The 26,533-nt window shown below is 38.4% G+C and overlaps 1 protein-coding gene across 1 annotated transcript in view; it reads left to right on the top strand.

The window, feature by feature from the left end:
• The window catches only part of Dap160 (dynamin associated protein 160), a 465,025-nt gene that overhangs the window by 210,292 nt on the left and 228,200 nt on the right, over positions 1 to 26,533 (top strand). The window contains exons 24-25 of the mRNA XM_076192536.1: positions 2,876 to 2,980; positions 20,191 to 20,214. Of these exons, the coding sequence (XP_076048651.1) occupies positions 2,876 to 2,980; positions 20,191 to 20,214 (129 nt within the window). The remainder of the gene's footprint in view (positions 1 to 2,875; positions 2,981 to 20,190; positions 20,215 to 26,533) is intronic.

The following is a 26,533-nucleotide window of genomic DNA, read 5'->3' as shown; positions in this document are numbered from 1 at the left end:
GAAATGGGTGGGTTTGTGCCTTAGCTGGCTACTTACCTTATAGGGGAGAAGAAGACGTTTGGTATGTGGATGGATTCTTACTAATATGCCTTTTTATAATTTATAAATGTTCTCTTGTATCTAGCTTGTATTTTTCCATGTAGTTCTATGGTAATTTTTATTGAGAAGTAGTCTAAGGGTTGGTCATGTATGGTTTCCCATGTGGTTTGCTTCTGGAGAGAGGATGAGCACAGTGTTATGTCAGAGGAAGTTATTTGTTTGTTATATTGAGGTTGCCTAGTAGAGTGGTTTCTAGAATTTAATATATTGAGATTGCTATAGTATTTGGTGTTGTCTTTGGTCTGCTGTTTGTATGCTAAACCATATTGGGTAATGTGCATTCAGATCACCTGCCAGTATGTGATTTGTTAGCAAATTAGTAGTTGGAGTTGATTGATGTAGGTGAATACACTCAAAGTAAATTTTCTTAAATTTGATATTCCAGAATAACTTAATATATTACATTATTCACTTTCCTTGTATCAGATATAGTACCACTAGTAATATTTCATGACAGGTTGTAGTTAGTGGCAGAAATATAGAAGAAAAAAAAAATCCAGAGCTTGCAAGCTGAGACAAGAGTGAGATATAAAACTTTACATTCATTTAGCATGAGATTTTTATATATGAAATATGATATTGATAGGGATTTTGTATATATTTTTAATAGTAAATTTTTAAAACTATAACTTCTTCATTTCTTCCGGGTAGAGTACTGGGGCAGTGCCTGTATAGTCCCACTTTACAAAGGAAAAGGGGACAAGTGTGAATGTAGTAGTTTTGGAGGGATCAGTTTGTTAACTGTAGTTGGGAAGGCTTATGGGAGGGTTTTGATTGAGATTAGGAGAGGGACAGAGGGAGGAACAGTGTGGGTTTAGGACAGGTAGGGGTTGTGTGGATCAGATTTTTGTGGTAAGGCAGATATGTGAGAAAGCTTTAGGAAAAGGTAAGGATGTTTTTTGGGCCTTTATGAATTTGGTAAAGCCTTATGTCAGGGTAGACAGGAAGGCACTGTGGGAGGTACTGCAGATATATGGGATAGGAGGAAAGCTGGTAAGGGTAGTCAAGAGTTTTTACAAGAGTATTAGAGCCTGTATTAGAATGAGAAATGGAGAGAGTGGTTTGAGGTAAAGATGACTTCACCAGGGGTCTGTTATGTTGCCTTGGCTGTTCAATTTACACATGGAGGGTGTGGTGTGAGAGGTAAATGTAAGAGTAATGGGCCAGGGATTAGAGATGGTTAACCTCTTCCATACGATGACACCTACGTAGGCATCTTTGAGGTGCAAGTGGGTATACAAGAATGCCAGCACTAGCATCTTGATTATATTAATTTTGCAGTTGTAGTTGAGAATGCATAATACAGCAGTGATTTTATATTTTATAATGGGTAGTGTGATGCATCGTACATTAGCCATTCAATGCTGTATGCAAGAATTTGACTTGTATTGAAGAGGTTAAAGAATATGGAGAAAAATAGGAAATAACCCAGTTGTTGTTTGCTGATGACACTGTGCTTGTAGTGGGATCAGAGGAGGGTTTAAGAAAGTTAGTGATGGAGTGTGGGGAACGTGTGCGAAAGAAGGAAGTTGAAGATAAATTTGGGTAAAAATAAGGTAATGAGAAGTACAAGGGAAGAGGATGGCAAATTGGAAGTGATTATTAAGGGAGAGAGATTGGAGGAAGTAGGTAGCTTTAGATATTTGGGAGTATATGTGGTGGGAAAGGGGGGAGTGAAGGTGGAGATAGAATGTAGATTGAGAGAAGCAAGTACATGCCTTGGATAAAAAGTGTAATGAGAAATAGACATTTGGGAATAGAGGCTAAGAGGAGATTGTATAAAAGGCTGATTGTGACAACATTGTATGGGGCAGAAACATGGAACATAGGAGAGGAAGAGTTTAAATGTGTTTGAGATGAAAGGCCTGAGAAGTATGGTAGGGGTTACTAGGATGGATAGAGTGAGAAACAAAGAGTTGAGGAGGAGAGCAGGGGTGGAAAGGGAGTTGGGAGATAGGGTTGATGAAATAGTATTGGGATGGTTTAGACACATGGAAAGGATGAATGAAGAAAGATTAGTAAAAGGGGTGTGGAAGGCAGAGATGGAAGGAGTGAACATGAGGGGGCGACCAAGGATGAGATGGATGGATGGGGTAGAGAGGCATTGGGAAAGAGGGGAATATATGTTGAGGAAGGAAGGGAGAAGACAGAAAGTAGGGGCAAGTGGAGAATGGTTGTGTATCGATGATGTTGTGATGCATGGAAGGGTGTGGATGGGGGATGGGGGGGGGTGAGGGAGTGTGTGTGAATGATATTTTGACATAGTCCAAAGGGATTTCTCCCCATCTTCTCTTTTTCTTCATGAGGGGATGGAGAGGGAGTGTTCCCAATTAAATGAAGCATCTTTGCTGTGGATGTGCTGTGTCATGCAACATTGCTTCTGACCCAGGGTAGTGGCCAAGATGCAGAAATGACCCATCATCCAGGAGGAGCCAAGAAAAGAGGGAGGGAGGGGTGGTGAATAGGAGTGGATTATGTGGGGATGAAATAGGTGGGAGTGGATTTATGCTTTTGACTTTGGCTTCCTCTGTTGTAAGAGGGAAAAGCTGTTGGTATATATATATATATATATATATATATATATATATATATATATATATATATATATATATATATACACACACACACATACATACACATATACCAATTCTTCAATATCTGATATACAATGCTGATTTTTATCGATGTTTTTTCACTGCCTAACAAACTAATGTGTTAATATAGAACTCATATACGTGCCAAGACTGTATTTTGTTTTTGTTTTTTTCCAATCTAGCCAGTAACTGCGACAACTACTACAACTACAACCACTGCAACCACCTCAGCAACTACAATTCCAACTGTCAGTACTCCTGACTCTGCAACACTCAAGGTCAATCAGGTAAAGTCTAGCATATATACTTTTCTAAATCAGTTACTTCTCTTGATGATGGCTTTGTACCTCCTCTTAGTGAGAGAATTTGGCTTGAGCTGGAAGTTTATTTACATCATACATCTGTATTTCTAAACAGAATTTCAGGCCCTGAGATAGCACACTTTAAGGATTAGCATTTATATCTACAGAGGAAGTACTGCATGTAATTGTTAATTTGTTTGGACTTGAGAACCAAAATTGAATGTGTCCATAAGAATCAGTGGTACCGGAATTTGCCTAGTGTGATTAATATTTGATTAGCTTTGGGAATTGATGATAGTTATACTTCAGGTCAGTCAATACACTGTTGTGTAATAATCTTAATATTAACGATGGTAGCTCTTTGTGATCTTGATCTTATGAACATTGATTTATGTTTTAGGGCTATGCACTTCCAATTTACAGGAGTATTTATGTCTGAAATTGTTAATCTTTATTGTTTGTGGTATTTGTATTAGAAAGGATGCAATTATAATCAGTGTACTCAATTTGTCCTTCCTGCAAAGGCTGTTATAATTTTGTAGCTTGTATATAATTTGTTTTATCTAATGCAGAAGTGTGTAAGTAACTATAAATTTAGAAATACTGGACCCTTGGTAATTCAGCATCCAGTAATTTGAGATTTATGGGTTCAGCACTTATGGCTGTATGGGATAATTTCAGGATATTGAGGTAGTGCCAGGATAATATTGGGGTATTTCAGAAATTTTGATTTTTTTTTTTTTAAATATGGTATAATGCAGAGATTTTTAAATCACTAACATCAGTAAATATAATTTGTGCAGAAATTTGAAAACATATTTTTCATATGTAAAATGTTTTGCATGTGATCCTCAATTTTTAGGTCATGAATAGTTATGAATGAAGTTATAAGAGTACATAGCCAGCAGGATGTAGAACAAGCAAAATATACATGAGTAACAAAGAGAATTGGAGAAGAATGATGAAAGCTGGTAAAGCACTTAGTTTGGATGGATGGGTGTCATGAGGAATATCTGACAAAAGGAAGTACAATTACAGTGGATTGGCTAGTGAGATTTATTTGTGCCAAAGTGAGGGGAATGTGCTGGAATACTAGAAGAAGGCTTGTTTTGCTTCACAAAGGAGAAGAGGACAAAAATTAATGTAGTAGTTGTAGAGGGATCATTTTGATGAGTGTAGTTTGAAATCCATATGGGAAGGTGTTAAATGAGAGGATTAGGAGAGGAACAGAGGGAGTAATTGGTGATAAACAGTGTGGGTTTAGGAAATTAAAGGATGTATGGATCACATTTTTGTGATAAAACGGATGTGCAAGAAATTTTTGTCTCAAGGTAAGGATACTTTTTTGGGTCTATAGATTTAGAAAAGGCTTATGACAGGGTCAACAGGAAGGCAATGTGGGAGGTATTGCAGATATATGGACTAGAAGAAAAAATGTTAAAGACAATCAGAAACTTTTACTTGAGTATTAGAGCTTGTGTTAAGGTTGGGAATGGTGAGGGTGAGTGGTTTGAGGTGAAGGTGGGGTTGTGCCATCATAGTGTTATATTGTCTTGGCTGTTTAGTATATTAATGGATGGGATAGTATGGGTGTAAATGCAAGGGTGATGGGCAGAGAATTGGAGATGGTTAAACAGAGTGGATGGAAGTAGGGGGTGAGCCAATTGTTTGCCAATGAGACTGTGCATGTGACTGGGTCAGAGGAGGGTCTAAGACAGTGACAGAGTTTGGGAAGGTATATACATAAATACAATTACCAAGGATTTTTTCCCCCTTACAAGGGAGGCAGTTAAAGTCAAAAGGCATAAATCCACTCCCACCCATTTCATCTCTACATACTCCACTCCCATTCACCATCCCTCCCTCCCTCTCTCCTTGGCTCCTCCTGGACAACGGGTCATCCCTGCATTTCGCCCATTGTCTTGGGTCAGAAGCAATGTGACAAGATGCAGCACATCTACAGGAAGGCCACTCCATTTAATTGGCGACCCCCCTGTCTGTCCTCTTGTGCAGAAAAAGAGAAGACAGGGAGAAATCTCTTTAGGCTAGGTCAGAATATCATATGCACATACTCCCAAACCCCCACATCCCCCACCCACTCCCTTCCATGAATCACAGCATTATCCATACATTCTCCACTCCTGTCTTCTGTCTTCTCCCTTCCTTCCTCAGACATTCCCCTCTTTTCCAACTCCCCTTTAACCACATCCATCCATCTCAACCTTGGTCACCTCCTGATGTTAACTCCTTCCATCTCTGCCATTCAAACCCCTTTTACTAATCTTTTTTCACCCATTCTTTTCGTGTGTCCAAACCATCCCAATACTCTTTCATTGTTTTCTCAGTCTACAGTCTACCTCCACCTCCACTCCTCCCTTTCCTGCCACATTCGCCCCCAAGTATCTAAAGCAGTGATTCTTAACCTGGGTACGAAATGTTGCCTTGAACCTCATGGGGGGGGGGGGTTATGAGACATGATAGCCAGTGTATGGTATTGTATATTTACTATGAGAAAACAAAGCAAAGTTTGCATCACTAATACTTTTCATATGTTTGCATTGCATTTGTATTGGATGGGGGCACGAGAATTTTTTCCGAGATATCATGGGATATGGGCACTGAAAAAGGTTAAGAACCACTGATCTAAAGCTATCCACTTCTTCCAGCCTCTCTTCCTTAATATTCACTTCCAATTTGCTGCCATCCTCTCCCCTTGTAGACTTTGTCACCTTTTACCCACATTTATCTTTCACTTCCTTCTTTTGCACACCTATCAAATGTCAAAATGCATATACCCACTCTCACCCATTTCATTCCCACCCATTCCACTCTTATCCATCATCCTTTCCTCCCTCTCATCATAGCTCCTCATGGATGACAGGTCATCCCTGTATCCTGCCAACTGCACTGAGTCACAAGCAGTGCAGCAAGACACAGCACAACCACAGCAAAGCTGCTTCACTTTGCCAGAAGTGCCTGCATATTATACATGGAGATAAGGCTTTTTTGGAGGTGGCTTAGCCAGAAAAGGTGGTGTGTATTATATGTGTTAGTGTATTGTATGCAATAACATATTATACATAGGTATTTAATATAGGTTTAGGAACTGTTTAAAAATAGTGTGGCCAAAAAATAATGAATCTAGTACATTTGAACTGATTAAGGAACACCTGCTGCAGGAAATGGTAATTTTCTCTCTCATAGCATGATTTTTGTTATGTACAGTATATGTCTTTCTTGTGGCATTTTAAAAAATATATAATTACTTATATTTTTTTAAGTATTGTGCATTGATTTTGACAATGCCTGTTTTTCAGGGTAATTACTTTGTTTGGACCATTTTAAATGCAGTGTACTGCCATATGTAAATTTGATTTTTGCCCAGCCCAACTGTGTGCATAATTTGAAGATGTAGAATTTTTTGTGTATTTTTGTATTCTGATAGAAGAAGCCATTCTACTTTTATGATTCCAAATTACAAAGATTACCATTGAGTGTATAGAATGCCTTAGTAGATTAAAAGTAGTGATATCTCCAGTAATATGCCATGTAACTTATCACAAAGAGGGATTTAGTGAATGATTGATTTTTTTTTATAACACTGAACAAGCCATGCCATATTTATTGGCATTTTCCCTCAAAAATGGCTTGGAAGATTTGCTGCAGGTTATCATCTCTCCATTATTGAAAAGGTTAAGGAGTCTTGAACCCCTCAGGGCTGAAAAAAAAAAAAAAAAAAAAAAAATATATATATATATATATATATATATATATATATATATATATATATATATATATATATATATATATATATATATATATATATAAGTAATGGGTGACTTGAATTGTTGAAAGATAATATGGGAGGAATGGGAGACAAATGAAAGTATAGAATTCTTGGGCAACTTGCTGTTCAACATAGCAATGAATGATAGAGGACCCAGTAGGTGCAAAAAACCAATGAGATATAGAGGCAAAGCACCTAGAAAACTGGATTTGATTCTACCCAAAGAATCTAGGGTGATAGAAACATTGAATTACTGTAACAACAGTAATTCATTGTTTCAATCACCTCATGTGATCATGTGGTTGTTGAATTTATCATGAAAATGAGGAAGACAGAAATAAAAGAGGAAACATATAGACAAGGAAGACAACTGTGGAAAGGCTGACTTTGCAGGGGGTTTAGTGAAACAAAAGAATTGGAGAAGAAATTTGAAATCTCCATAAAAATTACACAATATACAAAATTTTACAATGTAATCCATATGCAAAATAAAAAAGATGCAAAGCATAGGAAAGGTAGTAAGAAGAACTAAAAGACAAAAGATACTAAAAAAAAAAACAGATGACTATACAAGAATAAAAAAAAAAAAGTAAAACTTTGAGAAGGATGTTATGACAAATGTAAGGATGAACCTAAGCGATTCTACAGATTTGTAAATAAGCAGAAACATATAGAAGGAATATCCCAAGTTGAAAGTAGACAGGGGTACCATATGAAGTAACAAGAATGTGAGGTGAAAAAATTAATGAAAGCTTCCAGTTGGTATTCTCTAAGGAAGAGGAGTTTGAGAGAGAAAAGAATTAAGAAGAGAAAGCTGTTATAATTCAATTGTTTCCTTGAGTCTCATTAAGTGGAAAACCCACAGTCCCACAGTGGCTAGCAACAATCCTCAGAACCTCCCACAGATCTCTCTGGGGAGAACCATCAGACTGGTGTCTGTGTTGTTGTATAAGTTGTATTTACCTAGTTGTATTATACAGGAAGGGAGCTATGCTTGTGGTGACCTGTCTTTGTATCTTTCAGCATCAAGTTTTTTCTTAAAATCCTGAATAGTATTTACACACACTGTTTATCTAAGTTATTCCAAATATCCAGCACTCTGTGTGGGAAGCTATTTTTTTCAGATCTCTTCTATAGTTATCATTTTTGAGTTTCTTTTCATTCCTATCAAGAATTTCCATTCCTTTCATGATTCTATAGTCAGTAGATCACCTCTTTCTCTTCTCTGCTCCAGTGTTGGTAGTTCCAATTTGGATAATCTTTGTTCGTATGTTAATTTGGAAAGAGCTGGTGCCAACTTTGTCGTTGCTCTCTGTATTCTAATTTCCTTATATTCTTTTTAGTACTGGGTGTCCATAGTGTCGCTGTGTATTTTAGTTTTGGTCTAATCAGTGTAACTGATACTTTTTTAATCATTTCATCCAAATAGTCAAATGCCACTTTCATTTACCTTAATAGGTTGAAGGTTTCTCTGACTATTTTGTTTATATGTTTATCCAGTGTCATGTCTTTGCTGATTATTACTCCAAGGTCTCTTTCCAAGTACACTTTTTTAATTTCTTTTTCACCAATTTGATAATTTTTTCTATTTATTTTTTTATTTTTTCCAAACTCCATTATACTACATTTCTTGATATTGAAGTTCACTTCCCACTTTTGAGTCCATTTCCAGATTTTGTCCAGGTCTGATTCTAATGAATCACAGTCCTCCTCTGTTCTTACTTTCTTTAGTATTTTTGCGTCATCTGTGAAGAAATTCATGTAACACTCAGCTCCTTCATCCATGTCATTTATATATATGGCAAACATGATTGGGGTATAAGTGTATTTACCTAGTTGTATTATACGGGAAGAGAGCTATGTTCGTGGTGACCCGTCTTTGTATCTCTCAGCATAAAGTTTTTTCTAAAATCTTTGTCACAAATCTCTGGACAGTGGAAAGGAGAGGATGTGGGGTGGAACGGGTGAGGGTAGATAGCTACAGTGGGAGCCGAAGTCCAGAAAATTTGCATCACCGACTGGGACCACACATGCTTCCCTCTGAGCGGCATGTATAAATTTCAGTATTTGAAAGGGGATACAGAATGATTCAACTCATTTAGCTAATCACAACCCTAGGCTAATTAAATAAACTAGAAGAAATCGATTTAATAGAATAAATTCCACAGTGAATACACTTAGAAAACATGTGACACAACACTTTAATAATTCGCATTAAGTAAACATCATTTGAAGTCAAAACAGACTGAATTCCACAGTGAATACACTTAGAAAACATATGACACAACACTTTAATAATTCACATTAAGTAAACATCATTTGAAGTCAAAACAGACTGAGTTTCTTCGCAGAATACCTAAGACACACTTTACCTCTTGCCAGCTTCTTGTAGAACTGACGCTTCAGTGGTGGGCACGGTGGGAAATCGCGCAATGTTGCCAAGTTTTATAGTTTCAAATCATTGCCTCCGAAGGGTACAGTGTGTAATGTGCCTGTAGGAGTCGATTCATCTCTAGCAATCCCTTTAAGACAATCACTTGAGACAAGAGGAAATGATAACTCTTAACTAGCCTAAGCAGTTAACCTAATTGCATAACTTATATGAGAGGTGGCAAGTGCGCAGGGATTGAAATTTCAAACCATTGAAACAAATTCACAAGGTGATGCTTAGTTGAAATGTTAATTTGTACACAAGACACCAATTTATAATTACATGGAACAACAAATTCACAAGGTTGACATACTCCAGGTTCAACCATTAAACATTTGTGACATCTCTGTATTTCGTCATCAATGGGTACCATGTACAAAGGGCGGGAAATTCCTATTAATAGACAATTCTTTAAACTCGTTAATGGTCCACAACTAATGGCCAAATTGGTGTTACAGACAATAAGAATATTGGCGAGTAAAATAACAAGTAGTTGTTAAAGATTTTAAGAATTCTGGCAATTTCACTGAATAGAGGAAATGACAACTTATAGGAACGAAAGTACAAATATAAAGCCTACTATATCGGCTAGGTCCTTGAACGAAAGTATTTGCAAATTATGGTTTGAAAACAGACGTGGAATTTGGGAATGGATGGTGTGTCACATCCCCGAAAGTTGTGACAATCTTGAATAGTGTTTGCACACACTGTTTCATTGTCTTATATGTTCCAAGTATCTATCACTCTATGTGGGAAGCTGTTCCTTTTCAGATCTCTTCTGTAACTATCCTTTTTTAAGTTTCTTTTCGTGTCCTCTTGTTTTACCATTATCGCATATTAACAAGTCATTCTTATCTAAGACTTCCTTTCCTTTCATTATTCTATAGATAGTCAGCAAGTCTCCTCTTTCCCCTCTTTGTTCCAAAGTTGGTAATTCTAGTTTGGACAGTCTTTTGCTCATATGTCAATTCGGAAAGAGTTGGTGCTAGTTTCGTTGTTGCTTTTTGTATTCTTTCTAATTTTGTTTATATTCTTTTTGTTACTGGGTGTCCATAGTGTGGGACTGTTTCTGTGTCACAGACTGAAAGTGGTAGGGAGAGGAGAGGAGTTGCTGGTTGCTAGCTCTCCATGTGTGAAAAAGTGGAAGAAAAATAGTTGAAGTTAAAAAGAGATTTTGGGCCCCATCTGGAGACTAAGTGTCAGCTCCTTGTGGCTGTACCTCCTGATGGAGGTAAAGGGGTTGACAGGTTTTGAAAATGGAAAGCAGCTTTGCTGTTCATCTTGTAGGAACACCACAATAAGGTACCCATCATTGGTCCCTGTAAGCTGTTATAAATAGCAGTGGGAATAAATGAAATGTTTTAAATTTCTTAAGAAACTGGAAGTGATTAGGACCTCAGAGCCAGATGGGATTTCAAATTTGATATTGATAAAGTGTGGAGAACACCTGGTGGATAAAATACATCAACTGATTACATTATCTCTGAAAAAGGGGAAGGTGCCATTGAACTGAAAATCTGCAAATATAGTACCAGTCGAAGGAGGAAATGGGAAGTTACCATTAGATTATAGAAAATCAGTGTCCTTGACCTGTATAATAATGGCATCATCACTTGTTTTGACCTTGGATATAAGGGTGCAAACCAGGGCAAGATGATATGGAGGACCAGCAATAGTAATCACCCAGGCTGAAGGATTCCCCTCTCCATGTTGCTGATGGATCCAGAGGAACAGAAAGGCTGTTACAGTTTGTCACCAGCACTGTTGCAGGAGCTAATTCTTAAAATGAGTGGTCCCCATGGGGATGAGGTACCCTGCCCATGGCAGCCAGCACTCAGTCCCCTAGTAATCCCAGAGGTGGTTGCCCTTGGTCTCCTGGAGCCAAATCAATCACTGTCACACTTTATGGATACAAACCAAAACCAAAGTCCTCAAGAGGCATTTGACCAGGCCCTCTGGACATCACCCTCTGGTTGTAATGGAAGAGAGCAGGTTGGAACTTGTACTCCCCCTGCCTGCCGCTGTGTTGTCTAGTGCCGGAAGACCCTGTGGGTCACCTATTTAGTCTTGTCTTGACACAATCAAGTTAGTGAATGTCTGTCCATCTCTATCATTTCATGCTATTCACTTAACTTGAAATCATTGTGGGAAAGTCCTTTGCATCTAACTGAAATATGTCTGACAGTGCTGCCAGAACTCCATACAAGGCAATGAATTTCCTACATCTGAGATGACAACCAATTTGCTGAAATAATTAGATCAAACAACATAGCTGGTAGCAAAAATTATTACTATTCCAACCTCTTCAATGATGAAAAACATGCTCCCAAAGTTTGACACCCCCCCCCACACCTTACTGGCTTGTGGCAAACTATAAAGAAAACAAAAGTAACTTAGTCCATGCAGCAAAGTATCTAGAGAGAGGGAGACTGGAGCACCCCCTAAAAATTGTATCAAGATATATGGTAAAGGAGTGTTAATCAGGGCTGAGGATTTAACGCAGACCATGATGCTTCTGCATCTACCTTACCCTGTAGATAGAATTTTTTAATCAAACAAACCACACCTGACATTCAATTATTGCAAAGGTTGTATCTACAACCAAGGCCTATATGAATTCCTACAGTTATGCCCTTCAACAAGCTACAAAAATCTAAGAAAATAGTAACATCATTATGCTCACATTTTACAGTTCATATCTTCCAGAAAGAGTAAATATTGGTCCTCTTTATCTCCTAGTAAATGCTTTCATTGACTGGCCTTTACAATGTTAATGGTGTTACAAGTTTGGTCACAGAAGGAAGAACTGTACAAATACCCATTGTGGTCACTGCTCTGCCCTTGACTCACATGCTACTTCTGATTGTGAATCAGAACCTTACTGCTTCCACTGCAGGGAAGCTCACTCAGTACATTCTCAACAATGCAAGAGGTACTGTCTTGAACAAGACATTCTTCACCTGGCTAATTCCCAGTTCATTAGTCTTGGTAGTGTCAGGCTAGAACTTTGTTTTAGACTAAGTGGGGCAAAGACATACACCTCCTCCCTCCACTCCAGTTCTTCCACTCCATCAGATATAGTTAGGGCATCTTCCCACCCCTCTCAACCACCAATTGTTCTTTCCTGCCCCAATGAGAATTCTGTTCCTGCCGTTACAGTCCAAAACAAATTATCTACTATAGAAAATTGCACAGATAAACCTTCCACAGGATCTTCAGCAAAGCTTTCCACTGCATCTTCAATAAAACTCTCTTCTGAATCATCTGCAAAAGCCTCCACAGTATTCTAACATCACAGAATTGCACAACAGAAGCCCATATTGCTGAAGTCCATATTCACATAGATCCCCTTTCAAGAACCCATACCAAGGATAGCAAACCAAAACAGACACTTAAACAACAAAATCTTTCACAGTTCATTCACAAACCAAAAATGTTTGATCTGCTCAGTCCCCAGACTTAACAGACATCTCCCCAAAAAAGATTACTTTGGGAACCTCAGCTGGCCCTGAGCTGGATATTAGAACCCATATGCAGATTCCTAAAACTACACATAGTGTTCATGTCACTGAAGGGGATAGATTGCATTGATAGAAGAGATCTGATTAAAGATGGGAGGGCTTTAAGAGGTCATGGCAGTAAATTAAGAAAGACCACATGTCAAAGGGATGTGAAGAAATACAGTTGTCCATATAGATTTATAAATATGTGGAATAGCTTACAGGGTAATATAGCCCAAGCTAAAACAATGCACAAGTTCAAATCTAAATATGATAATTGAAAATCAAAGATATAGATTAAGTTGAAACTGAACATGAATTTAACAAAGTCAGGTTGGCAAAGGGAAACTCCTCTCTAGAGCTCCACAGAAACTCCCTCAAAATAACAAAATTCAAATTCTTCCAATAGAATTGTTGTGGTATATGTGCCTCCCGGGAGGTCGCCCTTCAAAATTTTCTCCAGCATGTGCCTATCTCCAGTAGATAATGGTGGGAGACCCATTTCCTCCTCCCTCTCCTATGCCAGACTAGAATATGTGTCAGTAGTATGGTCCCTACACCACTGAAACTTAATCCAAATCTGAACATGTAACAGATTCACAATGACAGTAATTAATATGTACATAACCCCACCCCCCCACAATAATCCCCCACAGCTCCAAACACCTTTAGGCCTAACCTTAATCAAATTGCCACCATCCCTAACCTTATCCTGGGTGGTGACTTTAACGTCAAGTTATCTGCCTGATATGTCAACAACCCCAACACATACAGAAGGTTTGATCTACAAATACATCTTGACTCACTGACCATCATGAACAACACCCATAATCACACACATATCCCACATTAATCCCTCTACAGCCACTCATCTCCTGACATCACCTGTTCCACCTGCCTAACCCCAACATCTTCATTGAAAATGGTCGGAGCCCTCAGATTTGACAACCATCCAGTCATCATCACCACTAAAACATGACGTACCCCAGTTGGCCACAGACACACATATACCAAATACAAGAGAGCAAACTGGAAAGCTTTCACCAAAGAGTCAGAACAACACTTTCGAGACACAAAGCAGTACACCAATCACAGATATAAATGTTGCTGTGCACACTTTCAGTACAGTCATACAAAATGCAGACTGAGGCAACAGAAAATCACACAACCCTAAATTCACACCAGAAATCCAAGGCCTCATCAGACAATGTAATACACTTAAACATAATATCCCCACATCTGTCCCTCGGAACATAGATCAAAGACAATCACTAAACACCTAGATTAACAACAAAATACATGAACAAAAAACACAAAATTGGCAAACATTTGTCAACACACTTCATCAACAGAAAACTGTACAAGACACTAAACAGCATTACACTGTCCAACAGTAATGCAACACACTCTCACACAGCAATAACCACAACAACAGTCAACTTATCCTCAACCAGAGAATGAGCAAAGACACACACAAATAATTTTGCACATACAGGCCATCTCACCCCTCACCCTCATGACTGATGCATCATTCAACCTAAGAAAAACTTCCCCATAGGCCCAAACTACACACCCTTCATAGACAGCCAGACAAAATATATACAGTCAGACCCTGCCAAACATGAGTGTTAGGTTCCTTAGCCATTGTACAGGATGAAATTAGTGCTGGGTGAATAACAGGTCTTATGGGAAAAAATAGGATAGGTTCCCAGACCCTCTCCAGACACTGGTGCACAACACAACCTGGTAGGCTATTCGAATTATACTATAGTGAATCATGGTCATGTTCAGTAAATGCTGGGATATCTTACCTATTTGTGTAAATTTGAAATTTCATGTACTTCACAGTGAAGTCATGTTGGGGTAGGTCTGATAGTAATCCAAAACCTCAAGCGCTCATCCACCTGTGGACATAGCTGTATAAGTAACATCCATCCAAAACACATTGGACCACATTGCACACACACACATTCACCAACATTGCAAACTACAGCTATTCACACAACACTATATCCCACATCTGGAAGCATGGGAAAATCATCACCATCCCCAAACCCAACAAAGACCCAACAGTTCCAGCATCACACCACCCAATCACACTTCTCTGCACCCCCTTCAAAGTCATAGAATGCCTCATACTACAACCCATCACACCACATACCCTTCTTGCTGAATCACAAAATGGTTTTAGACCACTACACCCCACAAACACTCTTCTGATAAACCTCACACAAAGAGTTTTTGATGGCATCTATTCAGATAAGCCCACACAAAGAACACCTTTCATAACACTAGACTTCACTAAAGTTTTTATGCCATCCCCTGTCACAATCTCACAAACAAAATATGTAACATAGACATGTACAGTAATACCAAAATATGGCTGGCCAATTATCTGGCAGGTAGAAATGCCCATGTGTCATATAATGATCAGTCATCACACACCAGAAAATTTAGGAACAGAGGACCATAGAGATCAGCTCTATCCCCCACACTATTTCTATACATGCATGATATATCCACACCCAACACCTCAGAAATACAAATCTTTTCTTACACAGATGATGTAACAATTACAATTACATGCACACACCATAATGCAGACAAAGCTACAGAAATAATACAATCATGCTTCAATACACTCAATATCTTGGTTCACTACAAATAGATTCAAAATAGCCCCAACCAAATCTACAGCCACGCTTCTTACTAATTGGATAGCAGAACACAAATACATCATACCTCTATATCAACAACATTCTCATACCACACACATACACACCTAAGATTCTTGGCATAACATATGGTACATCCATGTCATTCAAACAATGCATCACAAAAATGAGGATACAGGAACAACCCTTGGACAAAACAATGAAACTAATACTACAGTATACAAACAATACATGCACTAAGTAATGAATTATGCAAGCACTATATGGGCCCATAATCTCATCAAGAAACATCATAACACCCTACAGACAATACAAAACAAAGCTCTAAAGATAATTACAGGCTGTACAAATACAACACTTACAGGCCATTTACACCATGAAATTAAAGTCCTCAAAGTCAAGGATCACCTTGATGTGAGAGGCTTACAAACACTTGCCGCAGCCTCCACAAACACACACCCACTACCACACATGCCAAAAAACATCAAAACAACACCCAAATACCTACATCATACACAAATACTCTCGTCCTCCACAACCACCAGACACTAGCCTCCAGAAGCAAATCCATAGTCATATCACTCACTACTCCATCAACAAACTGAAGGACAATACATTGGTGCTTGCCAGACCCCCTGATACTCATTTCTCTGAATTTTCTCTCCCCTGAAAGGACAGTCCACCTGGCCAGACTGCAATGTGGCCACCTTCCAGCCCTCCTAATCTACCAGAAGAGGCTGGACAGCATTGCAGACAATTGCCCAGGATGTAGCACTGCACCCCATACTATACAACACATTATGAAAGATATTGTATGCAATCACACATGCCAACAACACAATATGGACTTTATAAAGGATTTATGGGAAAACCCCATTCTAGCCACGGCATTCCTCAGGGAGACAGACTGCTCAGCCAGACAGTCTAGGGAACACCAATAACAACAACAACCCACTTCAGGGATTGGTGGTGCTTTATGTCCTGGGCCATTTCCCAAAGTGGGTTAATGTCTTGGACTTAAATGTCTGCACAAGTGGCAGTTGGCAAGTGTTGGATTAATAGACCTAGGTGTATATACCAAGGGCTTCTTCCCTCTTATAAGAGTGGTAGCCAAGTCAAGAAATCAGCAGTAAATAGGCATAATCAAATTGTTTACAATCATGGGCTTTTGACAGCATGAAAGGCTTTAATCTCAATCTGAAAATAGTTCTTAAGAGCTATACTTGATTATGCTTCCCCTGCATGTTTCCTGGTAATCAGGAAAATAAACGTGGACAACTTGCAAACTGCATGAGATGGGGCATTGGCAGTGATAACAGGCTGCACCAAAACCACCCCAATAGAATATATGTGCTCAGGAACTAAAATCTCTCCCTCTCCCATCTCCACACCTAAACATGTTTACACCCAGATCACAAAACAAGCTCTTTAAGACAGACCTTCAAACTCATTATATCACCAACTCCATTAGACATCAGCCCCACAGTAAAATCCTTCTCAAGAGAAGAGAAAACAACACTAGCACCCTTGCATCCAAATTTAAGACTGTACCAACACAGAAGAAACCTGGCAGCATAATCAAACTGGCTTAGATGCAACCTTCACAGAAGAGTCTGAGCACCTCATTCTACATTTCCCCTCTGTATCTATACACAGACAGCACAATATTTCTTCCTTGAGTGACATGGGCCAGTGGCCATTGCCTGTTACCTGGGAAACATGAGTCTCCTGCAAGAGAGACCCATGGGACCTGGGTAATTAGTTGTGAACACTGGGTAGGCCCACAAATCACTCAGGGAAGAAATACTGTGGTGTAGTCTAGGGATTGTTAGTGTGGGCATTGTAGAATGAGGCACTCTGCATCTTTTTTGTGGTGGTTGCATCTAGGACAGTTTAATTCTGTGGCCAGAACTATTCTTTGTTGATACTGTTTAATGCTGGATGGTTTCCTGAACACAAGAGTGCCAGTATGTGTCTTACTTCTATTGAGAGGGATTTTTCTGTGGTGTTGACGTCTGGGGGATGGAAGAGTACTGATTTTAATTGGTCTTATGTTTCATGATTGAGAAGCATGAATGTACTTTTGTGTGGATGGCTTTTTTCTGTATTGTTGGTGCTTGTGTGATATAAGGATAGGGGGGCTAGGTGAATGGTAGAACTATGTAAATATAGTTTTCATATGATATACTTAGGGGAAAATTTTTAGTTTTCTGTGTGTATGTCCATATTGGGGTGTTTTTTGTTGCATCCTGGTGTTACTCTTAGTGTTTTATTCTTTATTGCCTGTAAAATATTTACATTTGATTTGCTGATTGTTGGGAACCATGCTTGGGAAGCATATTTGAGAGTGGTTCTCAGGAATAGTTTGAAGACAATAGTTAGTTTCTTTCTGTTATCCAAAACATGTGTTTGCAATGGATTTTAGTAGGTTTATGTTCTTGTTGATTTTCACTGTGAGATCTTTGACATGTGGGCCAAAGGTCATATTAGTATCAAATATGTGCCCTAGAATTTTAGGTTTTGATTATATTGTAAGGTGGTTTTTTTATTGCTGTTTGGAGTGAGGAAGGTTACTGATGATTTCTGGGGTAAGGCCTCCATTCTGTTATTTCTAGGCCATTGCTCTAGTTGGTCCAAGTAGGCTTGGATGATTTTAGCTGCTATTTTGTAGTTACTATGCTAGGTCATCTGTATGAGTGAGTACATAATTGTAAAGTTCAGGATCAGGCAGTGATAAAGATTGAATAGTGTAGGTAAGAGTATTGCATCATCTGGTATACCATTGTTTAGTCTTTTTGACCTCAATTTTTGTTTGTTTAAGGTCACTCTGTACTGTCTCCCTGCCAAGAACTTGGTTAACCATTTCTTGTCATTGTTATGAATATCTGTCGCTATGATCTTTTTAGATAATGTGTGTGTGGGAGGTAGGGAGGTAACTAGCCAAGGCATGCACCCACTTCCACCCATTCCACTCCCAGTTGGTGGTGGATATGAGTGGGATTGGGTGCATGTCTTGGTTGGCTACTTCCCTTATAAGTGGGAAGAAGCCTATGGTATATAGATAAAGATGTGTCTGGGGACTGTTAAATGCCTTGCTTATGTCAGTAGCTACCATATCTGGTCTTTCTGGTGGGGCTTTCATGTTAAATCCTTCCAGCACATGTTGGGAGAAGTTTGTGAGCCATATTGCTGGTGGAGTCCATGTTGGTTAGGGGAAATAAGTAGTTTTGTTACAATTCTTCTTGCTACTAATCTTTCCATCAGCTTGGATATGGTGGATATTAGTGAGATTAATTAGTATGATGCTGGGTTATCAGGAGGTTTGTATAGTTTTAATTTAGGAATTACGTGAGCTACTTTCCAGATGGCTGCAGTTTTATTGTGCTACCAGTAGTTGAAGATATCACTTCATGCTTTTATAGCTGTTAGAACAAGGTGTTTTAGGTGGCTATTCAAGATTATGCTTGGGCTTTCTGCATGGGAGTTTCCTTGTCTTTATTCCTCATCTACATCTGTATAAGTGAAGAGGAGTTGGGTGGCTTCTGTTGTTTGGTTTTCTGCATTTCATTTATTATTTTCCAATTTTCTGGAGTTGTGGGTTTGAATTTGTTTTAAATAAGTGCTCATTAATAATGGTGCACTGCTATTTTGGTGATAGTGTTTTCCTTTGTGGTTGTTCCAACTTCTTCATCAGATTCCTATTTTATTTGCTTGTTTTCTGAATTATTGTTTAGTAATTTTGTGATGTTTTTTTTCAACTTTAGCTTTTCTTTCTCTTGTTCTATTGGGTCTTGTTTGACTTTTAGTTTATTTTTGATTGAGTTTATCCTGTGGGACTTTTTTTAATTTCTTCTTTCCTGAAATTAAATAAACTGTTGCTTTGAATCTCACTGACTTGAAACCTGCAGCCCCACAGTGGCTGGCAGCTGTCCTAAGCCATTACATTGATTTCTCTCACAAAAAAAATTGCAGTGTTGTGTTAGATTTTTGTGGGACTGTTTTTATCTCACTTGCTTAAAGGGGTAGGAGGAGGGGATCACTCACCTGTTATCAGCCCTCCTTATGTGAGAAAATAAAGTCAAAGTTGATAGAGAGATATCTTGGACTAAGTCCAGAGAGTGAATCTCAGCCCCTGGGGGCTACATCTCCAAATGGAGGTGAGAGGGTTGATGGGTTTGGAAAATGGGCAATGGTGAGATGATTCTCTCAGCCATCCATCTTGCAAGACTGCCTCTCACAGATGTCATTGATTCCTTCCAAAATGGAAAGGAGGAGGAGGTGAATGAAATTAGGTTTCAGTTGTCAAGAAAGTTAATTGTTGCTACCATGGCTCCTAATATTTGTATATATATTTGTATGGAGTTTATTCTTGCAATGCTCTTTTGGCATTTTTATTGTTTCCATCTGGCATTCTTAGATTTCTGCAAACTGTCAAGTTGCCTTGTGCATGGGTTGACAATAATGTTTGCTAACTCCACTAGAAAATCACATATTTATTAGAGTGGGTGATATTTACTGATGCAATAATTATGTTATCATTCATGTGCTCGGCTTCATTAAAATAAAACTCGGTAATATTATGATTAATTTGTTCAAGTTTTATGAAAGTTGTGTCAGCATTTTCACAAATCCTTTGCATAAGAGGCAGCAGTGACAGCTTGAATGTTTCCTATTAACTGTGGTCCATCACATGTTTTAGTCTATGACTTTTGTAAGTTTATTGTAATCTCCTCATTTTGCATTGGATTACTATTTGTTTTTTTCTTATGAATGTTGAACCTCCTCTTCTGCATCCTTTACAGGAGGACTCCGATGCTGAGAATAAGGTCAGCTTTTTTTTTTTTTTTTTTCCTAAGAGAAGGAAGGTTGCTGAGGTTTTGAGAACTATTGTTTAGAAGCTGAACCATATTTTTTGTTTCATTGATGTAGTAATTTTGATAGTGTAAAACTGAATTCATTATAATCCAGGTAACCTACCAAATTCACCATTCATTCAGCCTTCTTTGGCTAGCTTTATTTTATCCTTTTGAACCTGTTTTCATTGAACTTCACTTTGTTATATCATTATTAGAAAAGCTCATGCAACATTATTTCTCTTAACCTGGATAAACAACTGTTGTCTTGGTCATGGTTACAGTTTGAATTAATATAGTTTAGCTTATCCTTGGTAGATTTACTAGCTGCATTAACGTTTAGTATGATTTTATACTAGTCAAGTTGATAAAATCAAAAACAATTCTTAGACTTGATCATTATAATAGGCAGATTTGCCAAATCAGGTGTAACATATTCTGGAATTTCCATGTTGCAAACCATATTAATACTTCACCACAGTAATCCATTTAACATTATCTAGACCAGTGATTTTCAAATTGTGGTATGTGTATCCTCAGGGTATGCATATGATTTTCAGAGAATAAAGTAACAGATATCTTTTCATAAACAATTGATATATACAGTAGGCATGAAAAATGTTTTTGGAAATGGATTCTTGTGAATATTTCTCTTGCTATTCACCTGTGCCTCAAAATCACCTGTGATAGATCAAAAGCTGCTTATGATTGATAACTCACCCACCACCTATGCACATGACTACCTAGAGCATGCATGCATTACTGCTTATTGTCTGTTCCTCTGATAAATTTTGCTAAGTGTGTAACCATGACATGGTTATTTCCCAGAACATTATAATTTTTTTTTTTTTTTTTTTTTTTTTTGGGGGGGGGTCTTAATGTATTTACCTATTCATAGTATACAGGATTAGATCTATGCTCATGGGGTCCTATATCTGTATCACTATCAAATTTGTGTTGTCAACCAGGATTTTTTTTTTTTTTTTTTTTTTCTCATCTAATTTGATCCACAGACTTACATGTCTTTGTGAAAAGCTGTTTCATTACATCTTGCAAGCTACCTCTCATCTTTAGGTTTTGTGCTATGTTGTCTTGATATTCTTGAAGGACGTCGGTATGCTAAAAATTTTATTTTTTGACAATTTTTTGAAAACTGGAAAAATCATTTGAAGTATGCACAACATGCTGGTGGAGTAAGAGTGTCATATGGCATCATTTACTATTTTTAATAAAAAAAAATTTTAAGTATCATGAGCAGGCAATGTCTATTTAAAAGGACATGATGTAAGACCAGCTTTCTATTTGATATTTACATTTGATGTTTTTTCTTATTTATACAAAATTCTAGAAGGGTATATCATATGTTTGTCGACAAATACTGACAGTGAGATGTGAAGGCAAGAAACGTGAAGTAACAATTCACTGTGTATTGCTCAATTGTTGCTGATGACACTTTTTTCTTTCTTTTTTTGTGGATCATATATAACTAGAGACTGTGCTGAATGCTGGGAAGTGGCTCATCCCTGGTGAAACAAAACCCTAACATGAATCACTGTTCCTGTAATTCCCCATGGATAATGCCCCAGTTAAAAGCCAGTAAAAATTCTGGGATAATATAAATGTGAAAAATATCACCTACAAAATACTGCACTTCATTTATGATATCTAATTTATCGATATCTATGGATTTTTCATCTATATTGACAATACTCTTTTCATACTGAGGGTGAATTTTTTTTTTTAACCCCTTCCATACGGTGCCGCACACGTAGGCGTCATGGGGAGCGAGTGTATTCGCGAGGCTGCCATATCGGCGTCTTGATTATATTTATTGTAGTCGCCCCTGTGTTTTTACATTCTCTCAAATGTGCCCTGAATCCCATTCTCTGTGGTATTCAAAATTCGCGGGTGAAAGAGAGAACGATCGATATAAGCGGTGACTATATTTTATGATGCGAGTATTATTACGACACGTCGTACGGCTGGCATTGGCTGCTGCCACTGAGATCTAAGTCCATGACGCCTACGTGTGCGGCACCGTATGGAAGGGGTTAACTTTGCAGCTCAGTATCTCGGTAACAGTATGTTTATCATACTTATGCTTTTAACTTCTTTATATATATAAATTATTTTTTTGTTTATACAATACTCGTAGATGAGAGGTCATCCCAGCACCTTGCCCATTGCCTTGGGTCAGAAGCAATGCAGCAAGACAAAGCACGTCCACAGCAAGTTCACTTTGCTTAATTGGTGACCCAGCCTCTCCATCCCCTCATGCAGAAACATTGAAGGAGGGATTTCTCCCAGTCTTCAATGTTTCTGCATAAGGGAACTAGATTTAATGTTTACATCAGAGCCTGAAATTGTGGATAAAATGGAATACAAAACACCAATTGGGAAGAGTGACCACATACTACTTGAGCTCAAACTGAAAGAGGAAATATATATGGGTAGTAATGAGAAATACAGTAAAGGAAGACTGATGTAAAACAAAACGGATTTTAGGAAACTTAGAAAATTCTTTCAAAAAGCGAGTTGGGAAAAATTCTTTAATGAAGAAACACAGGTGCAAGAGAAATGGATGATATTGAAAGAAATCTATAATGAAGGAGTGGATAAGTACATACCAAAACAAAAACAGGAAAAGGTGCACAATAAGTGCTGGCATTACAAAAAATGTAGTGAGGCAATAGACAAGAGATAAAGCTTGGAAAAGATGGAAAAAAGAAAAAAACTGGAAAGTGGCAAATATATATCAAACTAAGAAATGAATGGGCAGGGTGCAGGGATGACCCGTCATCCAGGAGGTGCTCAGATGAGAGGGAGGGTGGGAGGGGTGTGGAGTGTATTTAGGGATGAAATGGGTGGGAGTGTTTTTATGCCTTTCCCTTTTTGGCTACCTCCCTTGGAAGGAGGAAAAAGCCTTGGTATATGTATGTATGTATGTAAGAAATGAATATGTAAAAATACATAGAGAAGAAAAAAGAAAAAACATAATAGACAAATGTAAAGATCAACCTGAATCATTCTATAGATATGTGAATGGTAAACTAAAAAATAAACATACATACATACATATACCAAAGGCTCTTTTCCCCCTTACACAGGGGATAGCCAAAAAGAAAAAGGCATAGAAACCACTCCCACTCATTCCATCCCCTACATACTCCGCTCCCCTCCACCCTCCTCCCTCCCTCTCATCTTGGCACCTCCTGGATGATGGGTCATCCCTGCATCCTGTCCACAGCCCTGGGTTGGAAGTAGTATCGCAAGACACAGCACATCCACAGCAAGGCCACTTAATTAATTTGGCGACCCCCCCTCTCCATCCCCTCATGCAGAAAAGGAGAAGACGGGGAGAAATCCCCTCGGGCTACGTCAAATTATTTCTCATACATACTTCCTCATCCCCCATCCCCCACCCACTCCCCCTCATGCATCACAGCATCATCCATACACAACCCTTCTCCATTCACCCCTATCATCTATCCTCTCCCGTCCTTCCTCAACAGACATTCCTCTCTTTTGTAATGCCCCTTTTACCCCATCCATCCATCTCATCCTAGGATGCCCCCTCATGTTCACTCTTTCCACATCTGCCTTCCACACTTCTTTTACTAATCTTTCTTCACTCATTCTTTCCATGTGTCCAAACCATCCTAATACTCTTTCATCAACCCTATCTCCCAACTCCCTTTCCACCCCTGTTCTCCTCCTCACCTCCTCATTTCTCACTCTATCTAGCCTAGTAACCCCTATCATACTTCTCAGATATTTCATCTCAAACACATTCAAACTCCTTCTCTCTTCCTCTCTTATGTTCCATGTTTCTGCCCCATACAGTGCTGTTGGCACAATCACTCCTTCATATAACCTCCTCTTAGCATCCATTCCTAGATGTCTATTTCTCATTACACTTTTTAATCCACCAAGGCATTTACTCACTTTTCTCAATCTACATTGTACCTCCACCCCCACTCCTCCCTTGCCTGCCACATTCACACCCAAATATCTAAAACTATCCACTTCCTCCAGTCTTTCACCCTTAATGCTCGCTTCCAGTTCGGTGTCACTCTCTCCCCTTGTACATCTCATCACCTTACTTTTGCCCACATTTATCTTCAGCTTCCTTCTTTCACACACCTTCTCAAACTCTGTCACTAACTTCCTCAATCCCTCCTCTGATCCTGCTACAAGTGCAGTGTCATCAGCAAACAACAACTGGCTTATTTCCCACTTTTCTCCATTTTCTTTAACCATCTCCAACCCCTGACCCACCACCCTTGCATTCACCTCTCACACCACCCCATCCATGTATAGATTGAACAGCCAGGGCAACATAACACATCCCTAATGAAGTCCCACCTTTACCTCAAACCATTCACTCTCTCCATTTCTAATCCTAACACAAGCTCTACTACTCTCGTAAAAACTCTTGACTGCTCTTAACAGAAAGAGTAAAATTACATCAGGGGAACATAGAATATACAGAAGATATAGAAATGGCTAAAATAATGAACAAAGATTTCAAATCTGTATTCACAAAAGAAAACATACACAGTTGGGATGAAGGAAGGGAAGAAAGATCCCCTTCCAATAAGAGAAATAATTGTGACACAGAAAGAAATTAGGGACCAAGTAATGAACATTGATGTCAGAAAATCACATGCCCCAGGCAGAATTGCAAACTGAATACTAAAAGAATGTATAGATGAACTAACAGACAAAATATATAAGATAATAGATTGCTTAATTGAAGGAAAGGTACTGGAAGTCTAGAAAAATGCCAATATCATGCCAGTATATAAAGGAGGAAACAAGGAAGACCCAACAAACTATAGACCAGTCTCCTGTACAAGTACAGTAGCTAAAATTTGTGAGAATGTTATCAAAAGTAGATCGACTAACATCTGGAAGAGAACAATGTACTAAATCTGAGAGAATTCGAATTTAGACAGGGAAGATCATGTGCCACAAATTTGATCTGTTTCTATTCAAGGTTAATTGATTTAATGCAAGAAAGAAACGGATGGGCAGACTGTGCTTTCTTGGACTTACAAAAGGTATTTGATAAAGTACCACACAAAAAATTATTAAGAAAACTCAAAACAACTGGAGGTATACATAGAAAACTATTGAAATGGATGGAAGAAATCTTGCATGGAAGAAAAATGAGGGTGGTGCTTAGAGATAAAAACTCTACTTTGGAAGAAATGATAAGTGGAGTCCCACAGGGTGCAATACTGGCTCTGATAATGTTTGCTGTATATGTAAATGACATAGATGAAGGTGTAGAATGTTACATGAACTTCTTTGCAGATGATGCAAAACTACTAAAGAAAGTATGGAAAAAGATTGTGAATCACTACAGAGAGATCTGGACAAGGTCTGGGAATGGAGTCATAAGTGGAAAGTTGACTTCAACAATAAGAAATGTATAATGGAGTTTGGAAAAAAGTAAAAATAGAATATCAGGACAATATAAAATTATACAAAGGAAGTAAATAAAGTTGTTTCAAAAAGGACCTAAGAGTAATCATCACCAATGACATGCCCCCCCAGACAAGCAGATAAACAAAATAGTTGGAGAAACCTACAATTTACTAAGATCAATAAAGGTGGTTTTTAATTACTTGGATGAGGTAATGGTAAAGAAAATACTAGTCACATTGATAAAACCAAGATTGGAGTATGCTGTGACACTATGGACACCCAGTACAAGAAAGAATATAAGGTAAATAGAAAGAATCCAAAGAGGAATGACAGATGGCCCAAACATTTTTGAAATTGACATACAACCAAAGATTGTCTAAACTGGAAATACCAACACTGGAACAAAGAAGAGAAAGAGGTGATCTATTTGCTGTTTACAGAATCATGAAAGGCATGGAAGTCCTTGACAGAAAAGACTTATTAAATTGGGATAGAAGAAAAACAAGGGGACATGAAAAGAAACTCAAAAAGGACAGTTATAGAAGAGACCTGAAAAAAAAACCCAGTTTTTCATACAGAGTGGTGGATGTCTGGAACAAATCAGATGAAACAATAGTGTGTGCAAACACCATGCATGAATTTAAGAACAAACTAGAAATGAGATACAAAGACGGGTCACCACGAGCATAGCTCCCCTTCCCATTTGATACAATTATGGGTCACCGATTAAACAAAGCATCCTTGCTGTGGATGTGCTGTTTCTTGCTGCATTACTTCTGACCCAGGGCAATGGGTGAGATACAGGGATGACCTGTCACCCATAAGGAGCCAAGATGAGAGGCAGGGGGGGGTGGATGGG

The sequence above is a fragment of the Oratosquilla oratoria genome, chromosome 11 (assembly GCF_046742065.1).
Source record: "Oratosquilla oratoria isolate Oo_2021 chromosome 11, ASM4674206v1, whole genome shotgun sequence".
NCBI classification, from domain to species: Eukaryota; Metazoa; Arthropoda; class Malacostraca; order Stomatopoda; family Squillidae; genus Oratosquilla; species Oratosquilla oratoria.
The sequence above is the reverse complement of the archived record's forward strand: the minus strand, read 5'-3'. Positions and strand labels throughout refer to the sequence as shown.